The following is a 20,956-nucleotide window of genomic DNA, read 5'->3' as shown; positions in this document are numbered from 1 at the left end:
CTTGAGACTGTTTCCTGTGATTGAATGTGAATGAAAGCTTTTAAAATATGATTGAGAGGCAGCATATAGGAAGACTGAAATTGATCTGAGACCCCCATTATATAGCACCTTAGTACATTGAAATGTCTCGAATCACCTTATATAATGAATGACATTTGGAATGAAATGCCTGCAGTTAGGTAGAGAAATGCAGCAGCCATTCGGCACCTGAATCATCTCCCCAATGGCCATGGGATGAGAAGCCGGTTAAGTTGTTTGTTTTTGTGATGTTGGTTGATCGCAAACTCTTGGGCAGAACTCCCTGCAGCCCTTTGATTAGTGCCAAGGGATCGTTAATTTTCACTTGATTGGATCGATCAGACATCAGTTTAATGCCCGTGCAACGGTCACTGAGTACTGCTCGGGAATATCCAGTTAGATTATAGTGGAATTTTAACACTCTCTGCCCAGGGAAAACGGAATGGAACAGGAGTTAAAATCCAATACTTAGACCTCATTTCCCGCTGGTGCTATTTTAACACCTTTTTTGGCAGCTGAGGTGCCTGCCTGACTGAGGTTTGTAAAGTTTTTGGATCTTTATTGAGTTTGACCAAATCTTGGCGCACTCAATCTCTTGAGCAATAGTCAGAAACAACATTACATGCTTTTGCAGAGAATGCAACCTACGTTATTATTCTTGTCTCTCTGAATTGTTATCACCAAAGTTGGAGGAATGCAGGGTCTTTCTCTGGTTCCACTACTCCACTGGTCACAAGTATGTTTAAATGATTTACCCAGATAACAATATGGCCAATTATATACTTTATATTAGTTTCAGAATAAGAAATCCGCCAGCCAGGTTTCTTTAATAAAAAAAAATTATTAATTTATTATAGAACAAGACTTATTCAATAAAGATGCAAAGCTTACTAACACACGGTTTGAAATATGAAAGTATAAATATATACCCTACTAAAATATCCTAAAACACGTGCACACACACACACCAGTTAAATTTTTAAAAAGAAAATGAAAAACCTGGCTCTGCAGAGATCAAGTTCTAAAAAATAACACTTTTGGCCAAGTTATTGTCGATTCTTGAAGTAAAAGAATAAGATATGGGATGTTCCAGATGGCCTTTGGTCTGGCATCTGGGTACACATAGATGGTTGTCACGGGGATCTTTCTGGAGCAGTTCTGTTCAGGAGACGCAGAGGAGTAGTCTTGCAGGCTTTTCAAGAGAATTACTGCATCAGTGGTTTCAGCTATCACACTGGATTCTCAGAAGATTTTCCAAAACAGGTGGAAAATGATGAGTTGGGTGGCTTCTTTCATAGCGGGCTACACACCAACTGAGCATTCAAACAGTTTCAGCCCAAATCAGAGAGCCAAAAACTCCTGACAACCAAAAACCTAGGCATGTGACTTTTCTGTAAACAACTCCAATAGCCAGCAAGGCTCCTTATGTTTATTTTAGCACTTCATTGTCTCGTCCAGTAAGTATTTTTTTAAAATCCAAAGTGTCCTTTCAGTAACCCTTTTAAAAAGATAAATCCAGGAATCTTCTCGGTCTTTCAAATGAACCAATTTTCACAATCTTCTAAACACGAGTCCTCAAAAATATTAATAATGGAAGCACCTTCGTGATAACTGAAAGTTTAAGATATTTATAGGGCTCTAGTCATGCACAGCCATCCCTTAAAAAGGAGTTGTTTCTCAGTTTAGTAATTGATCTGCTGATCATTGTCTTTTTTGTTTCCCAGTGGTTAGGATCGGGAATGCACTGCCTGAAAGTGCGGTGGAGGCAGATACAATGGTGGCTTTCAAAAGGAAATTGGATAAGCATCTGAAGAGAAAAAAAACATTGCAGGGCTATGGGAAAGGGCAGGGACTAGCTGAGTTGCTCTTGCAGAGCTGGCATGGATACGATGGGCCAAATGGCCTCCTTTCATGCTGTCATTATTCATTACTCTATGATATAGACTAACCTGGGAGATCATTATTCAGCTCCTTTGTTAACAAAGACCTCTCCTTGCTGACAAACCTTTTTTCTTGTTTAAAGTCATCCATAATCTGAAGAATTCTGGGAATGAGCAACTTAACCAATTTATTATTTCCAGCTAGAGTACAAGTCTACAAGCTGTTTCTAAGGGAAAAGAAAGCAAAAACCTTAATGATATGAGAATAAACCAAATCATAAATATATAAGAACAGGAAATCTTATAGGTGGGAGCCTCATTAATAGATGCAAACTGGGGGTCCTATCACTTCAAGAGGACCCTGAAGCCTATGGAGACAGGCACTTTCTCAGACACCAAGCTCAATAAAACCTGCCAGATATCCAGCGGAGGACAGCATGGTATGTGAACCTCCTCCAGGCCCCACAATGTAGATTTGAGCTGCTGCTGCTCTGAACTTACCTGACTGGTGGCTTCTGCACTGGGTCATAAATTTCATTTTTTTTTGCATGCTCATTTGTGTCCTAATCATTGCATTATATTAAATAAATGTTTAAATTCAATCCATGGTCACAGTGGCCGCTTGGTTTGAAGTACAGGAGGAAATGGCTGTAAATCTACAGGAAGTCGTATCTGATACTTTATACATTGATTTAAAATAAAGAACAAATAATCGTATCTAAAGATGAGCAGGACACAATTTGTCTGCCCTCACTGGACCAGAGAGGTGGCAGGTTCAATCCCCAGTCTTTAGTGGGCGGAGGATCTCAGCTGGAGCAGCACTGGGTGGGAAGGACATCTCAGTGCCACAGGATTACAGAAGAAAAAAAAAAATCAACTAAGGTTTCAGTTCCTAATTGCTGCCCAGTACCAAAATTGGGCTCCATTGTGATGCCTGTTGCAGTTGAATAGCCAAGTGAAAGTTTTGAATATGAATAATGGCTATTTGGGTGAAGTACCAGAGGGCAACTGGTACGAGGAGGCAACGTCTTCAGGGGAGGAAAAAAATTAGCTCGGGGCCAGAAGTCTCTGCATAGCACACTGGAGTGATTGGCACGATGTGGGGAGGAGTCATCATTCAACCACAGCAGTGGACCAAGAACTGTATTGAAGGTATTAGAGTTTCTCAATTGTTGTGGTATCTTATAAAAAAAAAACATGATTTTGATATGAGCTTAGTAAGGTTTTTGGTTGACGATTAAGCAATCACTATCTGAAGGCACTTCCATCAATACTGAAACCAAAATGGCAGCTTTGGTATGAAATACATTTCCAAATTAGTTTAATATAATGTTACGGCAATAATTGAGTAAACACCAGCCTCCCATGGTTACTGCAGTTGGAATCTAAAGCTTCAGAAATGAACCTTGTCACAAAACAATAAACAGTTTTGTCAACATTAATTTTATCTTTGAGCAGTGTGGTTAGGCTCTTATCCAGGCATTGTTTTCAGATGACCTAAGTTGCTTTAACATTTTATGATAAATGTCCAGGCTAACAGTGGTGTACTGTGCATTAAGAAGCTCTCATTTCCTGCAATAAATACACTGGGTTTCCCTGTGCTCTCGCCAGAGGGTAAGGTTCTTTTATGTTGGCAAGGAATGACCAATGAGTTGCAATGCAGTGATTCACATAGATCTTTGAGTTCCTGAATGCATTATGTATTACATATCAATGTGTTCTCCTTATTAGCGTGGGCAAGTCAGTCATATCCGTATATGTAATGGTATACCTCTATCACACAGAGGGACAAAGGCAGCAGACACATGGGAACACTATCGCCATCCAAGTTCCCCTCCACATCACAACTCTCCTGACTTGGAACTATATCACTGTTCCTTCACTGTCGCTGGGTCAAAATCCTGGAACTCCCTCCCTAACGGCACTGTGGGTGTACCTACACCACACAGGCTGCCGTGGTTCAAGAAGGCAGTTCACCACCACCTTCTCGAGGGCAATTAGGGATGGGCAATAAATGCAGGCCATGCCAGCAATGCCCACCCCATGAATGAAAAAATAAAACTGTTTTTATGAGGCTGCTTCGTGTGATAGTTATCCGTGCCCAGTTGAATGATGATCTATCAGTGTAGTCGCTTATTGTGTAATGTCTGTGCATTGAGTGAGTATCAGATTACATAGATGTCCAGCAATTCTTGCGTTTATACTGTTACTATAGTATACTATACTGGACTCCGCGGAGTACAGTTTATAAATCTAAATTTCTCTGGACTCTGGAATTTTCTCTCTCCTGGAGCAATATGTCAGATGTAAGTGCAAACTATTAGAAAAGTAATTAACAATCAAACAAGTCTCTTCCATGTGTAAGAAGACTCCATTAGTTCTCATCGCTGTGACATATCTGCTATATTTATTATTAAACAGATACCTCTTACAGGTTTGCCAAACACTCTTTCGTGAAGATAATGCGCTTTAAGGGGATCTGTATTTATGATCAGTATGCCCTACATTATTGTATTTGTCTCAATCAATGGTCTGTTTTGTTTAAGCTGTAACTAATAGAAATCATTGTAAAAACCAGTTTGTTCCTGGGTTTACCATGGATTTTCATATATGCCACTGACGATAGAATAAGAAAAGAATGACTTGCATTTATATCGTGCCTTTCATGACCACTGGACATCTCAACGTGCTTTACTACCCAATGAGGTGTAGACACTATTGTAGTGCAGGAAACGCACGGCCAGTTTGGGCACAACAAGCTCCCACAAACAGCAATGTGATATTGACCAGATAATCTGTTTTTGTGATGTTGATTGAGGGATAAATATTGACCAGGACACCGGGGAGAACTCCCCTGCTCTTCACAGTACTTACAGACGACAAAACTGATGACTGTTAATTAACATATCCTTATTATGCAATAAGAGAAATTGATTCAAGAGCCTGAGTTTAAATTTGGAGATTAATTTTATCACTCCTAACAAGGTATTTGTTGTCAATGATTGTTCTTATTTCTTTCAGGACCCTCAGAGGTTTCGGCCTCGGTGAGATACAGTCGGAGACCAACATGCCCTGATGCCTCAGTAGCGGGCAGCCTGAACACTCCCCCGGTGCCCAGACACAGAAAGAGCCACAGTCTGGGAAACAAGTGGGTGAAAGTATTACTTCGACCTCGAGAGAGTTTTCTCGAGTCATGCTGAGAACAGTTTGGACGATTAATGCCTCGTCTCAGCCTTAAAAACCTGCTTAGTTTGGTGTATTCCGCAGTGAGGAAATTGTTTATGAAATTTGAATGGATTACCTCTTCTCCCTAAACATCTATTACTCTGAGTGGAAAATGTTCCTCGTGGCTGAAATTTTCTCCCCTGTTGAGAGAATGGCGGAAATTCCATTCCAGAGAGTTACATCAATCATGACAAGTGCTTGAAAGGTCAATGCACTGCTCCAATTCATATAAGTGAATACCAATGCACAGCTATAAGATATAATATAAATGGTTCTTCCATTAAACACTCTTCTGCCATAGGATATGATTAATCTATGCTGAGTTGTTGCTGCATTGTGTACAATAGTCAGCATCACTATAGCAGCCGCAGTCTCATAAATATGGTGGTAATTTGGTGTCAAAGTATGATTGCGTAAAATTGGCCGATATTCTCTGGAGTTTAGAAGAAGTTGAGAGGTGATCTTATTGAAACACATGAAATTCTGAAGAGGTTTTGACAGAGTAGATGCTGAGAAGTGGCTTCCCCTGACGGGAGAGTCAAGAATTAGGGGATATCGTCTCAGGGTGGGCGATTGGTCATTTTGGACTGGCAATGAGGAGACATTTCTTCACTCAGAGGGTTGTGAATCTTTGGAATTCTCTACCCCAGAGGGCTGTAGATGCTCCATCATTGAGTGTATTCAAGACTGAGATCAATAGATTCTTGGCACTAGGGGAATCGAGGATAACGGTAGAGGACGGGAAACTGGAGTTGATGTCGAGGTTCAGCCATTATTTATTGAATGGCGAAGCAGATGTGAGGGAGGAGCCATTATGGCCGACTGCTGCTTGTATTTCATGCATTCTTAAATTGATACCATATGATGCTAATTTAAGGATTGTACCACCTATAACGTCAACAACTACTAATATTTATATAGCGCCTTTAATGTAATAAAATGTCCCAAGGCACTTCTTAGGAACATTAAAAAAACAAAAAATGACATTCAGCCACAAAAGGAGATGTTGGGTCAGATGACCAAAAAAAGCTTGGTCAAAGAGGCAGGTTTTAAGGAGTGCCTTAAAGGGGGAAAGAGAGGCGGAGAGGTGTTGGGAGGGAATTCCGGAGCTTGGCATTCCAGGCAGCTAAAGGCGTGGCCACCAATGGTGGAGCGATTAAAATCAGGGATGCTCAAGAGGCCAAAATTAGAGGAGTGCAGATATCTCGGAGGGTATGGGGCTGGAGGAGATCAGAGATAGGGAGGGACACGACCATGGAAGGATTTAAAAACAAGGCTGAGAATTTGAAAATCAAGATGTTGTTTGATTGGGAGCCAATATAGGTCAGCGAGTCCAGGGGTGATAGTGGAACGGGACTTGCTGTAAGTTAGAACATGGGCAGCAGAGTGTAGGATGACCTCAAGTGTATGGAGATTAGAATGTGGGAGACCAGCCAGGAGTGCATTGGAATAGTCGAGTCTAGAGATAACGAAGGCTTGAATGAGGGTTTCAGCAGCAGATGAGCTGAGATGGGACAAAGTCGGGCAATGTTATGGAGGCAGAAATAGGCATTCTTAGTGATGGCTCTGATATGTGGTTGGAAGTTCATCTCAGGGTCAAATATGACACCAAGATTGCGAACAGACTGGTTTAATTTCAGACTGTTACCGGGGGAGGGATGGAGTCGGTAGCTTGTAAACAGAGTTTGGAGCGGGGTCCAAAAATAATAGCCTCATTCTTCCAGATATTTAATTAGAGGAAATTGCTGCTCATCCAGTACTGGATGTTGGAGAAGCAGACTGATAATTTAGCAACAATGGAGGAACCTTATCTGTGATTGATACAATAGGACTAGCAAGACAGCGGGAGATAGCAAGGTCATGGGCACGGCCATGAATATGGGTCAGGGAGTTTACATGCAGGGAGAGATTTAGGAAGGGTAAGAGGGCAGTGAACTCTGAGGAGTGAGAACACGATGAGTTGAGATGGAGGTTGAAATCACCAAGGGTGGGAAATCGCTCGGTTCAGAGGCTAAGGGAGGAAAGCAGTGAAGATACCTCAGTTAGAAAATTTTTCTTGTACTTAGGAGGGCGGTAGAGAATGAGTATTTTGAAAGAAAGATGAGAGGTGTGGAACAAGGCGAGATGCTCAAAGGAGGAGAAAGTGCCAGAGGAGTAGGGGGTTCAGGCCAAGATGTGATGTGGTGATAAACGTCGCACTGCCACTGCGTCAGACATGGTGGGACAAGTGGTGGAAGATATAGCCAGGTGAGGAGAAAAGTAACCTCCCCCTCCACTGATCCCTTGGCTCAATTCTCTGCTGAAGTGTGCAATTATCACTGCTTATTTCTAGCTAAGTATACCAGCCGTCAGATAATACAGTGGCAGGTACAAAAGGCAAAGCAGGCACAAACATGTGGGATTTTTTTTTGTGGAAAACTCGTCTTGAATGGTTTTGCTAGTAATTGTTTTATGCCATTGTTGCTTTACAAGAATTTAGTTTAAAATGATTGTCATTTCTGATTTCCAGTTGGTTTTAATATCAGATGATTGTTAAATTTGGACAGAGGTGATTATTGGTAATTGGCTTGTCCCATGCACATAGAAGTTGCTAGTTCCGAAGTAAAGACCCATTCATCACCTCTGGTGCTAAGCAGTAATCCTCAGATGTATCACACTCTTTACAGCCCAAACAGTCTTGTTCTGAGCCATGCCTGCAGTTATTTTTTGTGAGATTGCGATATGAAAGTATGAGATTAATAAATGTCAGGGATGAGTTCTGGAAAAACTGATGCACCTCTCTGAGCTCTCAATCCTAATGATTCATGTCTCGAGGCATCTTGTCTCAGGAGTGAAGAGTTTTGCAGGAGGAATGGAAGAGGTTTTAACTGTTTCAGACTTGCAGATTTCCCCAGACAGCTCACATTGCTTTTTATCTTCTCTTTCAGTATATTAATGTTACTTTCTATTGAAAGTACTTAGAATCATAGAGTTATACAGCACAGAAACAGGCCCTTTGGCCCATCGTTTCTGTGCCGGCTGCTTGGGTAGAGATAAAGTGGGATTTATAAAACCACAATAGGAATTAATGGGAATAATCTAGACGCATAAGCTTGAAAGGAATTGGATTCCTACAATATTTTGTCTAGCACTCAGTCACATTTGTTGTTTGTTGCCTGAAGGAGGTAATAGTTTTGTATTACTTCCAGTAATAATGTTGGAGGAAGGAAGCACTTGGACCCTAAATATCTAATTGTTCTGTTGTACACTTTCCTGTCCATTCACCTACAACATTGGGAGTGTGTACCTATACGGAGGAGGCAACCCTGTCTCATCAAAACCTCTGCTGCTCTGCACTTGGTACAACTCTGTGGCAAAGCTAAAAATGATTTCCTCATAGTCACGCACCCTTCCAGCAAGTGGAGCTAAGAACACTCCTCGCTGAGATTGGTGCAGTTTACCTTTCTCATTGCTTCATTTGAATTATCTAGCAACTGACATTTTTGCACCAATTTCCTACTTTGCTTAATTGAAATATATTGGACAATTCAAAATATTTTAGCCCCAAAAATAGATGTAGGAGTGGGCTGTGAATCATAGTTTCGAGAGAAAGAACCCTGCAGAGTTAATCTGGAAATCTGAAGCAAAAACAGAAAATGCTGGCAACGCTCAACAGGTCAGGCAGCATCTGTGGAAAAAGATAAGTTAACGCTTCAAATGTGAACTCTTCATCAGAACTTGGATGTTACGCCTGAAGGGCATTTAGAAAGGTAGCGAACTGGGGAAGGGGGAAAAACGGAGGTGCACGAGAGAAGAAACAAACTCTGAGGCAAATCAGCGTTGGTGCCGCACGCTGGTCGACTCCAGCTTGGAGTAAAAATTTGGCAATGGGCTTCACTTGAATGAAAGCAGCGAGCTGAAAGCACCATATGGGATTCCAGTGCAACTCGTTGGGCAGGGCCTGTCGAACGCTGACTGGCTCCAATACCAAGCCAGCCCATGGCATTTTCTGGGGTGGGGCGGGGGAGGCTGTGAGGGGTAAGCCCAGGTGGCAGTGGCCTGTCGTATTTTTGTGCAGCTCGGAAGCACAAATTTTATTTTTCTTGATCTTGTTATATAATATCTCCAACTAGTACACAACTATACAGTTACTGACAAATAGTAAAATGGGCAGTCATGTCATCTTTCCATGGAAAATTCCAGTGTGAACATTTGTTTTTTTTCCACATTATTTGTGTCCACGCCGGGTTATGTCTGCCATGGCACACTTTTAATGGGGGTTTTCATGTGAATGTGATAGGCTGTGACTCTAAAATATCTTAAGAATGTCATTAGATCTGCTTGCAGTTCCCCTGTCTGACCAGTGAGTGGAGCACTAGAGAAATCTCTTCTCCGCTCCAAATCTCGCTGCCATGATGGATTTAGATGGTTAGTTTCGTTGTATTTTAACTACATAAATTATGTTTTTCATATAACATTTCATGCCAAGACTTATTCATCGTTCTTCTGCAGAGGGTCTCCAGCCTGCCTTTCACATTTGTTCTCCAGCTCTCGAGGGAGAATGTTCATTTAATTTTCCATTGAAATCCTTATTTTCTGTTTCAACTATTACTGTAGCAGTATTTTTAATTTTAATGCTTGACTATATTTGTTTTTGATGTGATGGGCTGATCACAGCTGCTTCTGGTCCTCCCCTCCTCCACCCCCCCCCCCCCCCCCCCCCTCCATTCCCCATCTCTTTGTTCCAATCAGGTTCACCATTCTTGGCCTCCAACCCAATGTTCTCTTGTTCCTGTGCCTGTTAAAACAGCATCTTGTGGACCCACACTGTGCACTGCTTCCATTCACTTCTGGAACAGTCTTTCTCTTCCTTTTCTAGCTCCTGCAGGGTAGTGACCTGACCGCCTTCCTCTGGAATCATAATGTGCCCCGATTGTTTTGTGGGATTTACTGCTTTGAAGGCCCTGCAGATGACACCCCACTTCCCCCCCAACCACTGTCGACTGTCTGATACTCCTTCCCGTCTCTCTCTCACCACCTCTTTCTGTCTCATCTTCCCCTCCCCTCCTCTATATCGGTCTCCGCTTTTCCTTTGTCCCCCTCCCTAGTCGAACAGCATAGCTTAGTTACATTCTGTCTACCTCCTTCCCATCTCCGCCAAGTCTCTATCGAGCAGCATTGCCTTTGCCCGTGTCTCACCGCATTAGCCTGTCACCCACCCCGTCGGCCGTGCACCCATCTTCCTCCCTCCCCCCCCCCCCCCCCCAAAAAAGCCCTGTCACCCATCCTGTTTGTCTGTCTCTTCTTCCCCCTCCTTCTGCCTGCAGGAGGGTTCTTTCATCTTTTAACACCTGGTTTGAAATCCACATTGACACTCTGGGCAGGAACCTGGCCGAGCGAGTGGTGTGCCAGCCTGGGAGTGGCGGCAGACAGGCTCAGCCAATTTTAACCAGCCGGGCCCCACAAACATGCTGCTTGCTGACTCTCTGACCCTAATCCACCTCACTCGGCCTCGACTTGCACTGGCTGCCGTTCCCGACAGTCTTGGCCTCGCAGAGAAGCCCCCTGCTTCCTTTGCTTAGACCTTGGGTTAAAGTGGCAGATTGGGTCTTGATGACTTAATTGTAACTGGATTTGCATCTTTAAAGAGGGTAACGCCAGCTTGGGGTGGGTGTCCTTGCCACCCACAATTTACAGTTACAGAGGGCCAGACCGAAGAAGGAGTGAAGAGGATAAAATGAACCTCCAAACTCCTGGTTTCTTCCAGGCGGAATGTAGTTAAAATCGAGCTATCTCTCTCTGCTCCCAAAAACCCATGAGAAATGGTTCGTGTAGGCTCAACACACTTACACAGTGGCATGAGTCTCAGAGGTTTGGGGAGGGGGGGGGAGTTAGGTGGCAGTAGAAACATTCAGCACTAATTGCCACTCAGTGTTACCATTGTCAGCCCTTCAGGATTGGCCTGTACTGTTCAGGAATTGAAGATTAATCTCCTGGGCACAGAAGTGAGCAAATCATGAGAAACATGGCAAGGGCATTGAAAAAAATTTTTTTTTTCATTTTCTTTGAACACTTCTGTTTATTAGTTGTAAACAATGCTAATGGGAGAAAGGGCTGTTTGACCGACAAGTCAAAAAAATCATCCAATTGGATGATGAACAGTCTTTTCATTTTCCAATTGGCTGGGCAAGATGGTACGCCTTGAAGATGGACATGTTGAGTGACCAATGGCAGGTGCGTGGGGTCGGGGCAGTCTGAGGCGGGAGTTGGTGCAACCTCCAGGAATATGTTCAAGTAGAGTTGGCAACCTTACTGAATGGCGACGTCACATTGAGAGGACATGGGATAATAGAAGTATGAATTAATTGGAGCTGAGGGTTTTTTGAGACCAGAATTGAAGGGTCAAGAGTAGAAGTGACGTAAATCTGTATTTGGCCTGTGGTCTAATTAACCAGAGTAAACCAATAAAATTTTAAAAACTGGAATCTCGGATAATGAACCACGCTCTGATGAGTACAAAATTCAATATATCACAAGACACTGTACTGATTAAAAAGAAATTCCCACTCACTAATCACAGCGTGGTTAGTACCTCCAGCATCCTGGTCAATGCACCTCAAAGAAAATCCGACAATAACTTGTTTTCAGCAGTGCTGCAAGGTACGCAATAAGAAGCTGTTTTTATTGGGTTTGTTTTTTTTTAACTGGGTCTCCTTGGTGAGCAGCTTTATTGTATCCAGCGAGCAGTTTGAATGAGTCACCAGGCTTAAATGTGTTGATGATTAATCAATCATTTCCAGATGTGCTTATCCTACCTCCAGGTGTACTCTTTGTTCATTGGCTCTCATCCAGTATGTCTGTAACTGTCGAGCCTGCACTCATGCAAGAGTTCAACTGCTTTGTCATGGAAACTCTCAGCTGCCCCTTCACACCCAACGATGTCAGCACAATGTCACCAAAATAAAAGCTAACATAGGAACAGGAGTAGGCCATTCAGCCCATTGAACGTGCTCTATCATTCAATACGATCGTGGCTGATCATCCACTTCAATGCCTTTTCCCCACACTATCCCCATATCCCTTTGTCATTGGTATTTCGAAATCTGTCAATCTCTGCTTTAAACATACTCAATGACTCAGCTTCCACAACCCTCTGGGGTAGAAAATTCCAAAGATTCACAACCCTCTGAGTAAAGAAATTTCTCCTCATCTCTGTCCTAAGTGGTTTCCCCCTTATTTTGAAATTGTGTCCCATGGTTCTAGACTCCTCAACCAGGGGAAACATTTTGCCTGCATCTACCTTGACTATCCCTTGAACTATTTTGTAGGTTTCAATGAGATCACCTCTTATTCTTCAAAACTCGAGAGAATACAGGCCCAGTTTTCCTAATCTCTCTTCATAGGACAGTCCCACCGTCCCGGGAACAAGTCTGGTGAATTTTCATTGCTCTCCCACCATGGCAATAATATCCTCCCTAAGGTTAGGGGACCAAAACTGTACACAGCACTTCAGGTGCAGTCTAACCAAGCTTCTATATAATTGAAGCAAAACTTTGTCACTCCTTTACTCAAATCCTCTTGCCATAAAGGCTAACATACCATCAGCCCTCTTAATCGTTTGCTGCACCTGCATGTTAGCTTTCAGTGACTTATTGATGAGAACACCCAGGTCCCTTTCTACATCTATACTTTCTAATCTCTTAGCATTTAAGAAATAAACATTAAACGCAGAGAGGTGTTGTTAACCCAGAGCCATTAAGGCACAAGACTTGGAGACAAAAGTCACAGAAGAGAAAAGCCCACGCAGCCCACTTACGCGCAAATGCCCACTGAACTCAGCCCAGCGTTCAACTGTCTTTTGAACACGTCTAAAGCCTGTCACTATCCTGGACAGCAATTATTTGTGATATTTACGTCGAGTGATTTTTTTTTTTTCCTGACATCTGAGTTGAAATACTTTTCACCAGTTTGTGAGACATCTCAAGCCTCCAGACTGAATCCGGCAGGGGCTGGCAACATGTCTGTACACAGACACCAGTGTCTGTGATAAAAAATTTTGAGGTCCATGGTAATTTTATATGTCTTGCTCCAAGCCTTTAAAGTCGTGTTTTAAAACACAAGTTTAAAGGCTTGGAGCAAGACATTTAAAATTATCAGGCGTGAAAGTAATTACAAAAGATCGGGGTATCGGGCTAGTTCCTACAGCCCGCCAAAGTTTTATATCTGGCCCGCCAATCAAAAGTGCGAATGGTTTGCCTGCGAGTGGACTGCCATGGAATCGGAGCACTGGGCAGGTGGGACTCTCTGGGAAGACAAGAGCCATCAATCAGGGGGTGCTGGCCAATGGGAATGGGGCAGGGGGAGGATTGCGGGGTAGGTGGGACTCTCTGAGAAGACTGGAGCTGTCAATCAGGACTGCTGTTCAATGGGGGTGGGGCAGGGGATGGAGCATGAGGTAGGTGGGACTCACTGGGAAGACTGGAGCTGTCGATCAAGTGCTCATTGCCCGTGTCTGACTTGCAAAATCATCCCTGGAGACTGTTGATGTGAGTAGAACAGATAGTGGACAGGAAAGCAATGCTAGAACTAGAGGCTGGAGAGGGGGGTGGGGGACACAAGAGGGAGAGAGAAAGGGGGACACATAGGGGGGAGAGTGGAGAGGGATGGAGAGAGAAAGAAAGATCAGGATCACTCCTGATAGATGGACATCTATCCAAATTCTCTGCATCACTACATCAAGTGTGCTGGTGGATATTGACTACTTGTGCAAGTAAAAACAATGCCGGGTATCTCACTAAATTGGGCAAAATGTGTTTTAAATTGGACTTTATTTTAATGGTATTAGGTTGGCTGTACACTTTCTATACAGATTAATTGCACCCATGTCTGTGGCTGAGTCAATAATTTTGTCCGATGTCCATGGTGCAACACGTTGGTGCCTATCCCTGGAATCTGGATGGTAGATCAAGTCTCTTAGCAGAAGTGTTCGAATTAAATGTTGGAAACCAGTCTCGCCTTATTAAACAGCGTCATATTTTGGCTTTCAAATGGCTCCGTGGGACACTGGAATAATGAAGACTTTAATGGTTCATCTGAAATTCTCCTCTCTGGCATTTTTGCGAATGGGTTTTCCAATTTATTTTAAACAGTTTGAGGCCTCTGCTAAAACAGTGAAATATCAGATGAACGAACTAAATGTCCCTTACATTAGTCTATCACATTGTAATTCTAAAACCTCCAGGTATAGCTCCCATACAAAAGTGATATTGTCTGTTAAATACCTTTCTTTATATTCTGCTGTACTGCGTATATACTGTATACATGGTGGCAATATGAAGAGTAATTCAGTTGAACATTTTAAAATTTATCTTTTAGGCCTATTATTTCCATGTTTGTACTCCATGGTCTCAGAAATATATTGAACTGTTGCTTCCTCGCTTCTAATCAGTTTGACTATTTGCTTAACTCTCAATGATTCTGGAAATAATTTGGTTGACACTTAATATTTTCCATGCAACAAAAGTTGTGTTAACATGTTCTTCTCCTTTACCCTGGGTTTACATGGGACTCTCAAAATGGCGCCAATTTTGAGAACTGTTTTTATTTCCTCTTGTGTTTCCGGTCAAACTCATTGATGACACATCACCAAACATAAAATCTGTCACGAGCCAGCACAATCGGGCAGATTCTTAAAATGAAATTTTTCAAAAACAAAATTGCTTTAAAAATATTCCATGATATATTTAAGAATGCTAACTTTGTGCAGTTTGATTAATGCAGCTGAAAACAGGTTTATCATGTCAAAAAGAAACATTTTTAATCACCGTGTCAATCCACCACCCACGAAGAACGTGATATTAAATTACTGAAAATGATTTTTAAAAAAAAAAATGAAAACATTTTCTAACCCTATTGATATACAGCAGTTTCTTAGTAAATTGAAACAATATATATATATATATATATATATATATATATATATATATATATATATATATATATATATTCATAAACTGTTAAACCGTTCCTATTAGTGACCTTGCAGCCAAAAGAACCAGCTTAATTTTCGGAGCCTCCGCGACGGCCCGCAAATCTCCCACTGATTAATTCAATCTGCGGGTGAGACCAGTTTCCACCTTATTGACAAAAAGGATCCCAGGCAGTGTTGTGTGTGCCCTGTTCATTTCCATGCACTGTTCCTTTAAATTTTTTTTTTTGCGTGGCCGCACATGCCCATTATCTTCAACGGGACAACTTGTGAACATCCTGCATGGTGCTTTCCATGTTGTTGCCCATGCACGCACCTTCGAGGGCGCACTGACCCCAGGCATTCCGCCAACAGACTCTTAAATAACAAAAATGTAACTGTAGACCTGAGCAAAACTTTGCATTTGCGTTTAACAGGCTCCACTTGACCTGAGAGCACAGCTGGCAGTATAACTCAGTGCTTCCTGAGCTGGTACTGGTCTCCAAATGGAAAACTCGCAATGGTGATTAATTCGATCGGGGGCATGGCCAGGTTTGTGGGCAGGGCTGGCTTCTACCATGACGTTTCTCAAACTAGCACAAAAGATTGTGGAAACTTGAGTTAATGCTAAACGTCATTTGTGCGTAAGATTCCGCAATCGTTTGCACTGGTTACGCGATCGAGTGACGAAAACCTGTGCAATCGAGTGGAAACTCTAAGCTGTGAAGTTTTACAATGTAATGGCAAGGAGGAGGGAGATTGTTGGCTGATGTTTTTCAGCCCCGATGTGTAAGATGTCGATTTCCTCTCACTTATGGTGCATGATTAAATTATAATGTTCCAGAATGAATCTCCGGGAGGCTGGGCTGTAATTCCAATTACATCAGTCTCCGAAGAAAATTAAGACTATAAAAGCCACATGTCCGTGAGATGTGATGGATCAGTCCTTGTATTTACACAATTTAATGTGGCTTGATGGAAATCTATATTAGTTTACGACTGCAATTTTCACCCGAGACACATTAAGTTGTGGTACGGGTCAGTTGTACTGCATTTATGCAAACTTGTTTTTGACAACAAAAAATCTGCAGTGCGTTCGTTGGAGAAGCGAAGTTTGGCACATCAGATTCTGGCAAACACTGTAGACAACCGCAAGGAGAAGGCCTTGCAACAGTTAGGTTTCAGCTGTGTAACAGCACCTGGTACAAACCACCTTAATAATAAAAAAGATCCCAGGCATTCTGCCAACAGACTCTTAAATAACACTAAAAACGTAACTGTAGTTCTGAGCAAAGCTTTACACTTGCGTTTAACAGCACAGCTGGCAGTATAACTCATCCACTGAGCAGCTACTGGTCTCAATGTTACCTGCAGTGCAGAAGTCCATGATATCGCACCCTGAACTGAACAGACTGAATTAATTATTTAATCCTAATGGTTTCATGACCAATGAAATAATTGATCCCAATTTTCTAATAAAGCCTTTAACCCACAGTCATTTCCTATAAAAAAAAAAATGAGTATGTTTGGCTCACAGTGGCCCCTTTTGTGTTCTGTGGCCTGACCCATGCCAGGTTGCAGTCAGAATTATTCATGTTTCCATAAGAAGAGGCTATAAAAGAACATGGGCCAAAAGGAAATCTTTCAGTTGTTTGATTTATTTTTTTAATCATTAATATCTGTGTCTGTTCTATAGCGCGGCACTCTCTAAGAGGAAAAGTGTCGAGACATGTAGGGAAACACTACATTTAACTGATGTCTGAAGATGTGTCCATGGAAATACTGAGCTCGTGTTTTAAAAAGTGTTTCCTTTTTATATATTGCTTTTAATGTCTGTTCCCTCTCGTCAATGTATCTGCTGGTATCCTCCTCTTCCCTCCAATCCTGTCCGAAAGGTATTTGACTCCTTCCCAGGGCATGAATCCATAGACAACAACAGCTTGCAATCTTGCATCGCTTTTGATGTTAAAGAATCATCTCCAGGTGCTTCCCAAATTAGGAAGAGGGAGATGAATGGCGACAGGCCCCGGAGTAAGAGAAGACGACTGGTGACTAAGAGTTTCAAATAGATGGGTTTTTTTTTTTTAGAAGGTTTTAAGGAGATGCAGAAGGGTTTGGGGAAGGAGTTCCAGAGAGAAGAGCATCCAAAGGCTTTGCCACCACCAGTGGTTAGAGTGAAGGGCTGACTGTAGCCCAAAGTGAGAAACTGAAGGGCTCAGGAGGTTATTTAAGGCTGGAGGAGGAGGCACAGCTGGGGTGAGGTCAGGCCATGAAGGAATTTGATGAGAATTGAAAACCTAATATGTTGGGGGACAGTTTAGGGAGGGATGATGGAAAAGTAGGACAGGATATAAGTGACAGTGTTTTGAGTACATTGGAATTTTGGACTGAGGCGACAGTGAGGAGGACATGAGAGAAATCGAGTCTAGAAGTGACCGAAGGAAGAATAAGGATTTCAATAGTAAAGGGACTGAGGTAGGAAGTGTCGCAAAACTGGAAATAAACAGGTTTGACAATAGATACGCCATGGAATTAAAAATTCGGCTTCAAGTTAAACTATCTCGGTTCAACCTGAGTGAGTTTGAGGCAAGGGATAGAGTATGGCCAGAGAATGGTGAATATTCTAGGGGCCAAAATTGACCGCTTTGGCACGTCACCATCCTCTAGTACCAATCTCTCATTATTCATTGAAGGAATTTCAACGTTCAGGTCGCAGACTCTTCTGGAGGCATGGGTTCAAATCCCACTTCTGACAAGTTGTGATTTGACTTAACAGGAGGCATTTAGAAGCAGTGGTGAAGAGCAGAGAGAGGGTACGAAAAAATATTAGTGGGCGGCACAGTGGTTAGCACCGCAGACTCACAGCTCTAGCAACCCGGGTTCAGTTCTGGGTACTGCCTGTGTGGAGTTTGCAAGTTCTCCCTGTGACCGCGTGGGTTTCCGCCGGGTGCTCCGGTTTCCTCCCACAGCCAAAGACTTGCAGGTTGATAGGTAAATTGGCCATTGTAAATTGCCCCTAGTGTAGGTAGGTGGTAGGAGAATGGTGGGGATGTGGTAGGGAATATGGGATTAATGTAGGATTAGCATAAATGGGTGGTTGTTGGTCGGCACAAACTCAGCGGGCCGAAGGGCCTGTTTCAGTGCTGTATCTCTCTATGAATACGTCTCTAGTTAATCCAATGACAGAACCAACTTCACCCAACATTCACACGCACCACTTTCTCTAGGAATCACTGGATAATGATCCTGAGCAGGAGGAGCCTGGTCAGACCCAAGGTTCATTTAAGTGTCTGTATTACAGCCTTGCCTGAGATCAGCTAACAGTACAGACTGAGGATTGTACCTTGAACCTATCTAGTTATTGTTGATGAACTCACTAAGTCATCAGGGGAACTGAAGGTGAACATTCAAACATTGCATGTCATTAACTAGTAATTAGTTTAGAATATTCATCTTAAGATAAAATCAATGGCACTATGTTTGCTGAAACTCTCATCCATGCCTTTGTTACCTCTAGGCTTCACTATTCCAACGCACTACTGGCCAGCTTCCCACATTCTACCCTCCATAAACTTGATGTCATTCAAAACTCTGCTGCCCGTATCCTAACTTACCCCATATCCAGTTCACCCATCACCCCAGTGCTCACTGACTTACATTGACTCCCGGTCAAGCAAGGCTTCAATTTTAAAATTCTCTTTCTTGTTTTCAAATCCCTCAATGGCCTTGCCCCTCCCTATGTCTGTAATCTCCTCCAGCCACACAACTCTGTGCTCCTCTAATTCTGACCTCTTGCACATCCCCAATTTTTTATCACTGCACCATTGGTCGCTGCGCCTTCAGATCCAGGCCCGAAGCTCTGGATACCCTCGCTAAACCTCCCTACCTTTCAATCTCTCTCTCCTCCTTTAAGACTGTTATGACTAGGTGAGGAAAGGGTCTCAGACTCCCCTCTTGCCCCTTTCCTGGTTTGGCTGTAACAGGATTTACCTTTTAAAACGCAGTGTTTTTTAGCATACCACCTCAGTGAGTCCTTGCTCACTGCTCTCTAATTGTAATTGCAAATGAACCAATCACCCAGGTTTTCTTAGGTTTAAACAAGAAAGATGTAAGTTTATTAGCCTTTTCACTTTAACTCGGTTAAAGTTACTAAAGCATGGGACGCAACCACGCTAGCATGTATACGAGAGAAACACACAAAAATCAATAGAGGGGGAGAAGGAATTGGGGGTGGTTGAAGTAGGGTTGGTAATAAATGGAATTCAGTTACTGTCTTTTGTTTTTGCTGTAAATTCCTTGGTTGAAGTTGAGGTCTTGGAGTTCTCCCTGGGGCCGAGTGTACACTTTCAGACTTGCTTCTCTGGTACCAGAATGCCGAAGGGAGGTTTCAGTTGTCTTCTCGGTGGTCGCCTGTAATGTTCTGTAGTCTTGAGGCTTACACTGCCACCGTGGCTTTCCTGGGACTTTGCTGGAGGGAGAGACAGAGAGGTGCTTTATCCATTGAGTTCAGTTGCAGTCTCCAAAAACCTTTCTGTGAAGCAGAATTCAAATAGTCTCCAGTCTGCCAGCGGGTAAGTCATGTGACCATCTCTTTGTTTGAGACAGCATCTTCTGCGAGGGTTGTTGATTCTCAAAGTTCTCCAGTCACACTCGGGGTGTAGAGCTCTGGCTCTTACACAAAGAATGTTAATTATCATGATTGCCCAGACCAATCTTGTTAATTGGATCAGTGAGCACTCCCATTGTCTCTCTATTCAACTGTCTCTCCGAATGCAAATGTGCAACCATGTTTTCAGCTATTCGACTGTGTGGTCTTTTATTAAACAAGTTATGTGTAATGCCCAGTTAAAAAAAAAGTTCAAGTAGTGTTCCATATGAAAAAATTAATATGTTTCCATTTGGCAGGTGTGATTTCCATCACAAGACACTTCTTAAAACATACCATTTTGACCAAGCTTTGGTCATCTCACCTAATATCTCCTTATGAGGTTCGGTGACATTTTGTTTTATAACAGTCCTATGAAGTGCCTTGGAGCATTTGATTACTTAAAGGCACTATATAGATACCAAATTGTTGTTTTTGAGGTGCAGCTGAAATGCTGCTAATAGTTTTACTGTTAATAAAGGAGATAGCATAAGTTATTTTTTGATCGTCAAATATTTTCTCTCTCCTAGTGTGATGTGCCAGCTTAGTGTCGTTGAAAGTAAGAGTGCAACATTTCCAACGGAGCGGCCACGACACCTGCTGGATGACAGTGTTCTGGAAAGTCACAGCCCTGCCAAGAATCAGGAAAGTTCCATTTTTTCCAATGGAGTTTCGATAGGTAATGAATGGCCTCCTTTTGCACTGTAACAGTTCTGTGATTCTGTGACAGTAAAGGTGCATGTCGTTTTGCTTGCCCCACTGGATATTATATATAATGAGTGGAAACGGACTCCGAGCATCTCAGGACTTGTGCCTCTGATGCAGCTTTGGTAAGGTCACTTAAGTCAGGTAGGAATTTGATAGGAACTCCTATTTCTTTTTTTTTTCAATTTCTTTTCCTCCTATTTTGAAGTTTATTTCATTTCTCCTTTATTGTCATCTCTGTAACCATGATTATTGCAAATCCTCTTCTGGCTGGTCTCCTGACCTCCACACTCCATAACCTTCAGTTCATCCAAAACTCTGCTGCCTGGATCCAGGTCCCACTCACTCATCACCCCAACCCTTAATGAGCTGCATTGACTGCCAGTCCTTTGGGACATTTGTCCTTGCTAAAAGCACTATTACAAATGCAAGCTGTTGGAAGGAGACTGAATAAATTATGGTAGAAATGTAAATACTTAAGAGAGAAGTTGCAAGCAATTTGAACTTTTAAGTAATTTGCCTGCTGGGAATGAATGC

At 42.5% G+C, this 20,956-nt stretch overlaps 1 protein-coding gene across 7 annotated transcripts in view; it reads left to right on the top strand.

The window, feature by feature from the left end:
• The window catches only part of ralgps1 (Ral GEF with PH domain and SH3 binding motif 1), a 650,997-nt gene that overhangs the window by 594,638 nt on the left and 35,403 nt on the right, over window positions 1-20,956 (top strand). For all 7 annotated transcript variants that reach the window (XM_068012423.1, XM_068012421.1, XM_068012419.1 and 4 more), the window contains 2 exons: window positions 4,920-5,046; window positions 20,245-20,393. In XM_068012423.1, the coding sequence (XP_067868524.1) occupies window positions 4,920-5,046; window positions 20,245-20,393 (276 nt within the window). The remainder of the gene's footprint in view (window positions 1-4,919; window positions 5,047-20,244; window positions 20,394-20,956) is intronic.

Source organism: Heterodontus francisci, chromosome 32 (assembly GCF_036365525.1).
Source record: "Heterodontus francisci isolate sHetFra1 chromosome 32, sHetFra1.hap1, whole genome shotgun sequence".
NCBI classification, from domain to species: Eukaryota; Metazoa; Chordata; class Chondrichthyes; order Heterodontiformes; family Heterodontidae; genus Heterodontus; species Heterodontus francisci.
The sequence above is the reverse complement of the archived record's forward strand: the minus strand, read 5'-3'. Positions and strand labels throughout refer to the sequence as shown.